The sequence below is a fragment of the Kryptolebias marmoratus genome, linkage group LG14 (genome assembly GCF_001649575.2).
Source record: "Kryptolebias marmoratus isolate JLee-2015 linkage group LG14, ASM164957v2, whole genome shotgun sequence".
In the NCBI taxonomy this organism is placed as follows: Eukaryota; Metazoa; Chordata; class Actinopteri; order Cyprinodontiformes; family Rivulidae; genus Kryptolebias; species Kryptolebias marmoratus.
The window spans coordinates 16,582,545-16,592,015 of record NC_051443.1 but is presented as its reverse complement, the minus strand read 5'-3'; the positions used below and the strand labels follow the sequence as shown (position 1 = coordinate 16,592,015).

At 44.3% G+C, this 9,471-nt stretch overlaps 1 protein-coding gene across 6 annotated transcripts in view; it reads right to left on the bottom strand.

Annotated features, from left to right (window-relative positions):
• Positions 1-8,956, bottom strand: part of pax8 (paired box 8) — a 12,123-nt gene extending 3,167 nt beyond the window's left edge. For 2 of the 6 annotated variants that reach the window (XM_017435721.3, XM_017435722.3), the window contains exons 1-10: positions 8,754-8,956; positions 6,621-6,777; positions 3,682-3,847; positions 3,404-3,601; positions 3,189-3,265; positions 2,902-3,027; positions 2,138-2,313; positions 1,923-2,043; positions 1,480-1,725; positions 617-718 (exon numbers count right to left, since the gene is read on the bottom strand). In XM_017435721.3, the coding sequence (XP_017291210.1) occupies positions 617-718; positions 1,480-1,725; positions 1,923-2,043; positions 2,138-2,313; positions 2,902-3,027; positions 3,189-3,265; positions 3,404-3,601; positions 3,682-3,847; positions 6,621-6,642 (1,234 nt within the window). In that variant the 5' untranslated portion in view covers positions 6,643-6,777; positions 8,754-8,956. The remainder of the gene's footprint in view (positions 1-616; positions 719-1,479; positions 1,726-1,922; positions 2,044-2,137; positions 2,314-2,901; positions 3,028-3,188; positions 3,266-3,403; positions 3,602-3,681; positions 3,848-6,620; positions 6,778-8,753) is intronic. The other 4 variants (XM_017435725.3, XM_017435727.3, XM_017435723.3 and 1 more) reach the window with 3 other exon arrangements.
• Between the last annotated feature and the right edge of the window lie 515 nt (positions 8,957-9,471).

Below are 9,471 nucleotides of genomic sequence, written 5' to 3'. Positions count from 1 at the left end.
AGTAATTGTGTATCAACGCTTCCTCACAGCGAGCCCACTAGAAAAATAATAAATCAGACCCTCTCATTTCGCGCTTCGGAGGGCAGACTTCAAAAACACACACACACACACACCCTTTCTTGCTCACATGCAGCCATCTTGACACACACAAGAGTGCACTGTTTTCACGTACACACACACATGCAGACACACACCACAAAGACCTCCTACTCCTCGGCCAGACCTTACATCCCTTCCCGCCCACCCTGCATCTCTCCCCTCCTGGGCCCCCTGGTTCCCATGGCGATGTGTGGTCAAAGGTGTCTGGGTGTGGGGGGTGTGGGGGGGTGTGGGCAGCAGGGCGGAACCCCCAGCCTGTTTTTCCCGTACCCCCCGGGCCCGTGTGCATCCGCGCGCACACCTGCACACACACACACGCACACACACACCTCAGCACCCTGGCAGGGTGACTGATTAACTCAACCCGTCTCCCTGTTAATCTACAAACCTCCATCTGAGCGTTTCTTCTTCTTCTCACCCCCCCCCCCTCTCCTCCTATCCATACCTGTCTGACTCATTCAGTCCCAGCTACAGTTCTTATTTTAACCCCCCCACCACCACCCCCTTCTGGTCTCACCTGCTACCATGCCTGTGATGGCAGAGGAGGAGTATCCCGTCTGGGCAGGGGAGGGGATGTGGGGCGGGTACCCTGGCAGGGTGGAGCTAACCATGTCACGCCCTGCAAAAACACAAAACACATCGAAATTTAACTTCAGCTCCTGCTATGTCGGGCAAAAACTAAAAAAAAAAAGCCTACTGACCTCATAAAGCACAAAAACAGCTATATCTCAGTCAATTTTACAGATAATGAGCTAAAATTGTATTCGTGGTAGTAGCTGAGACTGATCCCCAATACATACTTCAAGCACCACACTTTGTGCCAGATCTTCGTTTAAAACATCAGCATTAACTGTTAGAATCAACCCTCTTTATCTGTTAGCAAAATTTCTCATGAACCATGAGACGTATGTCAATGAAACTTTCAGAGAGTAATCATTGAATGGAACGTCTACAACTGATTGACTTTTGGAGTCGATTTAATTTAAGATGGCCCCCACAGCCAACTGACCTTAGCCAACACAAAAAATGGCTATAACTCAGTCAATTTTACAGATAATGAGCTAAAATTTGTTGGAGTAGTAGCTGAGAGTCATTCACAACATGTACTTTGAGCGGAACATCTTGTGTGCATAAAGTTTTTATTTGTCCCAAGCTTTGACCACAACTGCTACGACTGCAAACCTATTGCATGATAGGCAGCAGGTAATATGGCCTTTTATAAATCTTTTGTTTTCCACAAGTAATGGCAAAACATGAAGTGAATTTTGCATCTTGATGGGACATTTTTTCCCCCCACCATTTTCTGACTATACACGACCAGAAATGCCCTTGTCTTCATGCTATGATGGTGAACATAAATGAGATGGATGCCTGCGTTACCTGAGATGATAGACTGACTGCTGAACTGGCCATACACTGGTGCATGATGGGAGAATGAGTTGAAGGTGTTGGGGAAATGATGGTTGTTGGCGCCGCTGTTGCAGCTGCTGCTGCTGCTGACAGAAACAGGCTTCTGCAGCTCCACGATGGCCAGGTTGGAGGCCGCCATGTTGGGCGAGGGGCTCGTACTGGTCACCTCTGGGGACATTTCCTGTTTCAGACAGAGCGGGAGGGTCTGTAGGGGCTCTGAGGGAGCGGGAGTGGGAGCCGGTGCGCAAGCAGGGTCGGTGAGAGAACGGAAACAAATCATGAACATGTTTGAAAATAAATCAACATGGAGAAAAAAAAAAAGGAATGAGCGATGAAGGCGATCGGAAAACTCTTCTGTCTGCTTCGGTGGTTTGTGTGGGTCAAAATAAACTGACCGACATTAAACGTCTCACCAGTGACCACGGAGAAGCTCTGGTGTGCCGACAGATTTCGTCCAATGACAGAGCCGGACGCTGATAGGCTGCTCTTGGCCTCGTCTAGGCTGCCGTTGATGAGGGACAGCGGGTACAGAGTCTGGGCGATGAGAAACAGGGCTTAACTTTCAGTCTGAGTAAAGAGCAACGCTTTCACTTCCAAAACTAGTTTTCAGCCATCTGTTCACTGCTACCTGTTCTGTTTTGCTGCTGGAGGCGGAGCTGAAGGACTCGGGCGGATAGTGGTGGCGATCGAAGCCACAGTCCAGGTGTTGCGTGGCCACGGCGAAATGATCCACTCTCATCTGCTTCCTGGGGACTCCCCCGCTGCCCTGAGAGTCCACGCTGTGCCGACAGCTCTCCTGATCGCCTGGACAACACGCCAAGGAAGATGGGACAACGAGAAAATTAGAATCGCGGTCTTGGTTTGTGGTCTTTCGAACGGATCTGTCACGATGCTGCGCTCGGCGGTGAAACCAACGAAGCTCCCCGTGAACATATTCGGGTAATGGTGCCGATTTTGAGCACCAAAATCAAGCTGAAACTAAACAGCTCCTCCTGCTCTGGTTTATTCGACTGATTGGTCAATAATGAAGAAGTTACGGGGACAGATATTCAGTTTTTTTGTTTCTACGTTTTGCATGCACAACCAACGTGTCACCATCAGTTTTATCTGTTTCTTCGGTCAGAGCGAGGTAAACACATTTTCCTGGCAATTGGCTGGAAAAAGACCCAGTAGGCAGGGGTGTATAGCTCACTAAAAGAAAATTAAAAACTGGGAGAGTATAATACAAGTCTGTACAAGTGAAGGCAACTGGACGTCTTCTCTTGTCTCTTGATGAAACAAGTCCTAAGTCCAGTTCCCTTCCACGTAGGATCGACTGAGAACCCTCTTCTTTGTTTTGACGGGGATGGTAACATGCTTCTTCAAACTACACAGGTCCGATCCAGTTCTTACTGTCATCGTGGCTCCTCTTGCCATCCGTGTTTGGTTGGGGGATGCCCAACAGGCCGTTGATGGAGTAGGTGGAGCCCAGAGAGTCCGACTGGGGAGACTCTGGAGGGGTGACGGCAGAGCTGGGGACTGAGGACCAAGCAAAAGGACGGACACAGATTGGAGTCAGAGACAGAGACCACCACCGAGTTATCATCCTAAAGCTTTGAACCAACCGGCTCATTCTCAGCCTTAATCTAATGTTGGGTGACCTACAACCTCTACTGTGTGATGTTTGTAAACAGACTCACTTAGTGTCTGTCCTGGACTCAGACCTTTTCCATCCAAGGGGAGATTAAACGGCTGTTGGACTTTTGTCCGAATTATTCTGAAACAAAGGAATTAATTAACCCTTTGCACCACCTTTAAATGGTTCACAAATGTTGTGTTGACTTGATAAATGGACGGTAAGGTTTGTCAAGGTGGCATATTCGGATTTTTCTTCCCCATTTAGGTTTTTTTTTACCTGTTAATGGAGCTCACACTGGGCACCGTGTCGCTGTCACACACCCCCTCTGCCAGCAGCCGGTCTCGGATTTCCCACGCAAACATGGTGGGGTTCTGCCTCTTGTACTCCGCGATCTTCTCCACAACCTTGGGGGTGGCCACTTTAGGCTTGGAGCCGCCAATAACGCCAGGCTTGATGCTGCCTGTCTCATAGTAGCTGAGGGGGGGTCGAAAGGGGAAAGTGTTAGCCATCTCACAAGTGAACAGGTCCAAAGAGCACCCGGCTGGCTGACTTACCGTCCCAGGATCTTGCTGACGCAGCCGTGGCTGACCCGGAGCTGCCGGGAGATGTCGCAGGGCCGGACGCCCTGGTGGGCCATGTCCACGATGCGTTGCCGGATCACCTCCGGAAGCGGACGGCCATTAACAAACATTCCACCTAGTTGGTTAAGACCCCCATGACCTGGGGGAGGAGGGGGGATGAACACTTATAAATGTCATGGAACATAGGACAGCTCACACACACACACACACACAGTCACAAACTGCTGATTGGAATAGGTTTTAGCGAAGATCCTGCCAAGCAATGTGAAGTTTACATTTTGCAATATTTATCTAACGTTTATGCACACATGCAGGCAGGTTTTACTGCTCGAACCGTCACTTATGTCTGCAGAAAAACACAACTTAGGTCGAGTAATTATCGCTGCATGTAAGAAGATTTTGCAGCCCAGTCCCTGAGATTTTTACAGCTCTTTTTTTTTTTTAAAATTTCACCTTGATCTGATGACATATTTCCATTTGAGTCAAAGAATTTTAGCTTGACTCAAACACCCAGGAAATGTTAAAATAATAATAATAATAATTAAACAACAAAAAACATCCAGCAGTTGTTTAACTAGAGCCAACAAAGCTGTTCTTTCAGACTGATCATTATATGGAGCTAATTACCTCGTTACGAATAATACCTGCTGGCTTTTTCTCCCCGAGTCTCATTTGTAAGCCAAGAAATTCTATTTTGACTGCCACAAAGGTTTGGCTTTCAGAGAAAGATCCCATAAAACAATCTTGACCCTCAATTGACTTTATTTATTTTTTTCTTTCCTTTCAATCGACAAGCTTGAAGAAATCCAAACGTTTAGGGAATGCTTTTACATATAAGCCACAAACTGGATGGACTCTTTGTGCATAAAGTTAAATAAAAACCTTTAGAAGATTTGAGTTAAATTGATTAATAATGTTTCTTTTTTTTAAATAAATAAATATTAAATAAAAAAACAACAGCCAGCAGAAAAGGTGACAGCTGTTCTTGTCGGTACAACCAGCCTGCAGACAACAACCTCCACTATATCTGTATCTGCTCAGCACCTACAACACTTTTCATTTAACCCATTGAGTTAAAGCTCATCTCTCTCAGGGCATCTTCTCTCTCTCTCTCTCTCTTTTTCTCCCAGCCTTCATTTCCACATCAAACGGCGATCTGACGAAGGAGGGCAGCCTCTATTAACGCCAGCAGCGGAGTGTGGAGAAAAATCTCCCCGCCAAGCTTCATCAACCTGCAGGATATTAAAGCCCGAGCAGAGCCGGGGGTGGGGGAAGGCGGTGGAGGGGCCGAGGAAGGCGCACAAACATCCCATGCACACCAAAGAAACATACAAACAGACAGAGAGGTAGGCATGTTTGTGCTTAAACCTTAATTCAGCCCCAAAAAAATCAGCGGAGAGACATTTAGGAAAATGGCTGATACAGATAGGAGCAAAGCTGAAATACTGTGATGTGTATTTATCTGACAAATAGTTCCTTTTTTTCCATAAAGACACACTCTAAGAAGTGTGCTTTCTTATTGCTCTTCATTATCCCGTTGATATAACAGCCCCCACTTATAGACCTCCATTAAAAAAAAAACAAGTTGTTCAGAAACACAGAAATTAAATTTTCAGAGCACATTAGTCCACAAACTGTGACACAAGCTGCCTCTAATGGTACACAGAGCAGATTCTGATGATCAAGTTGGGTTTGAAGCCTAAAAACAGCCTCAGTCAACTAAAAAGCTGTGCAGATGTAAGCTGTTTAGTTATGGTGAATCAGAAGTGAATACAAACTGCAATAAAACAACAACAACATGATCAAATTAAACAAAAATGAAGAACAATGGTAAATAGGCTTGTAATAAAATCCGGGACATCTTGCCTTTAAAAAGTAGGAAAAAAAACTGAGTTTTAGGCACTAATTTGAAGTGACCGTTTGCTCTGCAGGCTCTAATTTGGAAACCGACTGGGACCCAACACCGAAAATGTTTTGTCCCCGTCTGGTTCTGAGGCTGGAGCTACAAAAGTCCAAAAGCAACTGAGCTAAAAACTCACAGTTCACACTCTAAAACAACGAAACGTTTGCCCTGTTTGAATTACACAATTATTTTATTTCAAACCCAACGATTTTAGTTCATTTTTAACAGTCAAAATTAGCCAGTTTTGTTCCATCGAAGCAAGAAAAGAAGCTTTTAAATCAACTAAATCCAGCTTTTACTTAAAGTATACCTTTTCTTTCACTGAGTAAAAACTGTCCCAAGGTGCTTCCCGTACGCGCACGTTCCTCTTCAGGCCACTATTTACTACGAAGTTTGAGCTATTTTGCCCTGTGTGCTTTTGAGTGACAATTTCTGAATCCCTCGCTATCCAGGACCTCTTTGATGAGGGCGATTACATTTGTTTCACGTTTAAACAAGCAGGTTTAGTGGAACCGGTCAGCACAATTAGGCTCAATAAATCTGACATTTTATTTCCCAGGGTGGTCTCATTCATGTGAGCTAATAATAGTGTTACAGGTTTTGATGCTCTTAGTTGGATTTTCCTTTGCGTGTGTCCTAGGGGGTGGAAGGGGTCAGACACCTCAACATTTATTTCCACCTCAGTCATAATGGGGGAAACTTTAAAGCTAAACGTTTTCTGAGACGGTGTGAAAACCCTAAAACCTTCTCTGTTGTCAACTTAACGGCCCCTGCAGCAAGATTACTGTTTTATTCTTGAGCAGCGCAAAATCAGATGGGATCTTTACAGCTTGTTTCACTGCAGGAGTGTAGGATCATCTGTCCTTCTTTGACATTTGCCTTTTCTTATCTTCTTCACATGTGAAGTTAATCCTGCGAAGCCAGCAGCAGCAGCAGCAGGAGGAGGACAGGCAGGAGTCGGAGCGGAGCAGGGCAGGGCAGGGCAGCGCAGCTCGTGTTGTGGATTTACCTCTTCCAGAGTTACTGGACATATCCCTGAGTGTTTGCTCCTTGTTCCACCAGCCGAACGTGTCGCTCTCCTCCTCCGCCGCTGTCCCTCTGTACGTGCTGTCACTGCGCCTCGTCTGACATGAGTGTGCCCCCCCGAGTGCACCGCCGGAACCAGACTGCAGAACGACAGGAAACATGAAACTCTTTGTCACACGTGCTCCTCCTCGCACAGAAGAAAACACCCGGGCCGGTCTTCGTCCTCGCCGGACGTGGAAAGCGTAGCCTGACACCGCTGTCGCCAAACCACCTGTATCTGTCAGAGTTCTTATTATTTGTGTGTTAACGAGACAGAAAACAAGAGCCTGCAAGGCCTGTGGACACTAGAAACACCTACAATCTAATGATGTGTGCGGAACATCAAGGAATGTCCGCCTATCCAGACATTGTTTGGAACCACAGACTGCTAAAACACTAATAAACCGGTATTTTTTGTCTGTTTATCCGGCCCTCAGTTAGAAATGTGTGAGTGGAAAACAGTAAAGGAGGATTTTTGAAGGAGGAATCAGTCTTCAAGCAAGAATAAATAAACTTCGAACTAAACCAACTGCATGACATTTACATTTTGTCACTTTAGTAGGCGCTTTTATCTAAATCGACATAAAACAAATGAGCTTCGGCACAGAAACTGGCAAACTAAAAACCTTTTCGAACGACAGCAGCGGCGGAAGTACAAGAATTGTCTTGTTTATTGGACGTTACGCCAAAAGAGCAATGAAATGAAACTCTCTGAAAGCTGTTCAATTTGTTGGGAGTGTCGTTTTAGGCCGCGTGCAAGCTTTGCTTTCAAGGCTTCATCTGTTTTAGCTGCTGCTTTCTGCTTTCTGCTGCAGGACGACGTCGAACGCTGGGATTTATGTCAAAAGGCGTAGAAGGAAGCAACTGAATTTAAGAAGAAATATGTCTTCTGATCAGCTTTGTCCACAACAAAAAGACACCTCAGAGTATTCTGCGAGAACAGCAGCCAAAATAATCCTTTTCTTCGATCACAAACACACAGAGAATTTATTGGATTTAACAAACATCTGACTGCTGTGAGGTTTTGAGGAAATCTAAATAAATTATGTCTGATTTTAAAGAAGAGAAGAAGCTGAATGAAGAGTTTGTTTTAATTTCTTTTTCTATTTTTTTTAAGAGCACAAATTCTGCTGGGTGATGGATTAAATAATTAATAATGTCATAAATGTAACAATTGGGAGAAAATATCCTAATTTAAACTTATTTTGCCTTTTTTATATAAAACTCTTACTTTAAGAATTTAATTTTCAGTGCCTTTAAAATGTTTGTGTGTAGACTAACTTAACAAGATATTTGAAATTGTTTTAATATATTTAAAAAAAGACTTTTTGTTAAAAACTATTTGATTTTTCCTCTAATTGCAAATTGTGTGTCACACTTTAAAACATAAATATTTCCATAAATAAATACTTAAAGCTGTGGGCTTTTTTTAAAATCAAGTAGTGGTAAGGGTGAATTAAAAACTTTAAATTAATTTTCCTAATAATCCTTAATTTGACATAAATCCTGTTTTATAAAAACAAAATTCTGTGAGCACAAGGCACAACGTGTGATAAATAAAAGCTATTTAAAAACAAAACAAAACAAAAATTCTCCAAACCAGTGAGCCTCCTGAAAGTTTTCTTTTTCTTTTTGTAAACTATGGTTATTAAAGGTTATTTCTAAATTTCCAGCAGGACTGCACACACTTCTCTGATTTCCTCCCCATCAGCGCGAAATCTATTATTTTCCAGAGTTTAAATTCAGCAGATAAGGCTAAAATGATCTTAAATCACGGGTTCGTTTTGGGTCCATTTAGTGCTCGGATGAAACAAAAACAGCGCATTAAGACAAAAAATTAATCATTTTTAACATTTCTTTGTTCCAAAACATTTGGATTACATCTATCTGGAACAAAAACCCTCTGATTCGATCATTTGATAAAAAAAAAAAAAACAGAATACCATCAATGTTTTAGGATATTTGAAGCCTCCGCTGTCGTTGCTGCTCTTCATGATTTCATTCAGACACAGAAGACGATGATATCTGATAATAAAAAAAAATAAATAAAGAGAAAGGGTTTAAAAGGAGAGCCTACCTTTCCAGAGTGGAGCTCCAAATATATAAAAACGCTCCCCGACGCAGATTTTCTCGTACTATCCACCTCACGGGGTTCTGAAACGCGGTGTGTGAGTGTGTGTGTGTGTCAGTGAGTGTGTGTCCAGGCTGAAGCAGGACTGAAGCGCTGCCTGTCCGCGCTGTGCCGTGTGTGCGTGTGTGTGTCGGTTTGCGCGCAGCCGACGCCGAGGCAGACTTTATCCAACCGGGAGCTGCGCCGAGGACTGCGCACCGCGGCCATTGGGTGAGGAAGGGGAGACAGGGGAGGGGGCGAGGGGGAAGGGGGCGTGGCTTGAAGGGAAACTTGGAGGGGTGAGGAGGGAGGGAAGGAGGATGACAGAGCGTGTGTTTTGGTGGCATTCCACCCACTGAGTGAGTGTAGGAAAACACTTGTCAGGGAGACGGCTTGTTTCCACTCAGCGGCTGCGCTTTCGGTCAGACTTGTTCCGGGCACGGGATGGGGTTTGCATTTCTTCCTGACTGCTAAACTGATCCGTCAGGGAATTGTGCTCTGATAGAAAACCAGTTTGCAAAGCTTCTTTAAAAAAAGAAAAGAAAAAGAATAAGAAACACACTCGCGGGGAACAATAGTGCCACTTTGGTTTTTACGCAGCGCCACAAAAATCAAGACGTTTGTGCAAAGAGAAAAGTATAAAAAGGCAGATTTTTAAAACCATTATTACTCTTTGACAGATTGA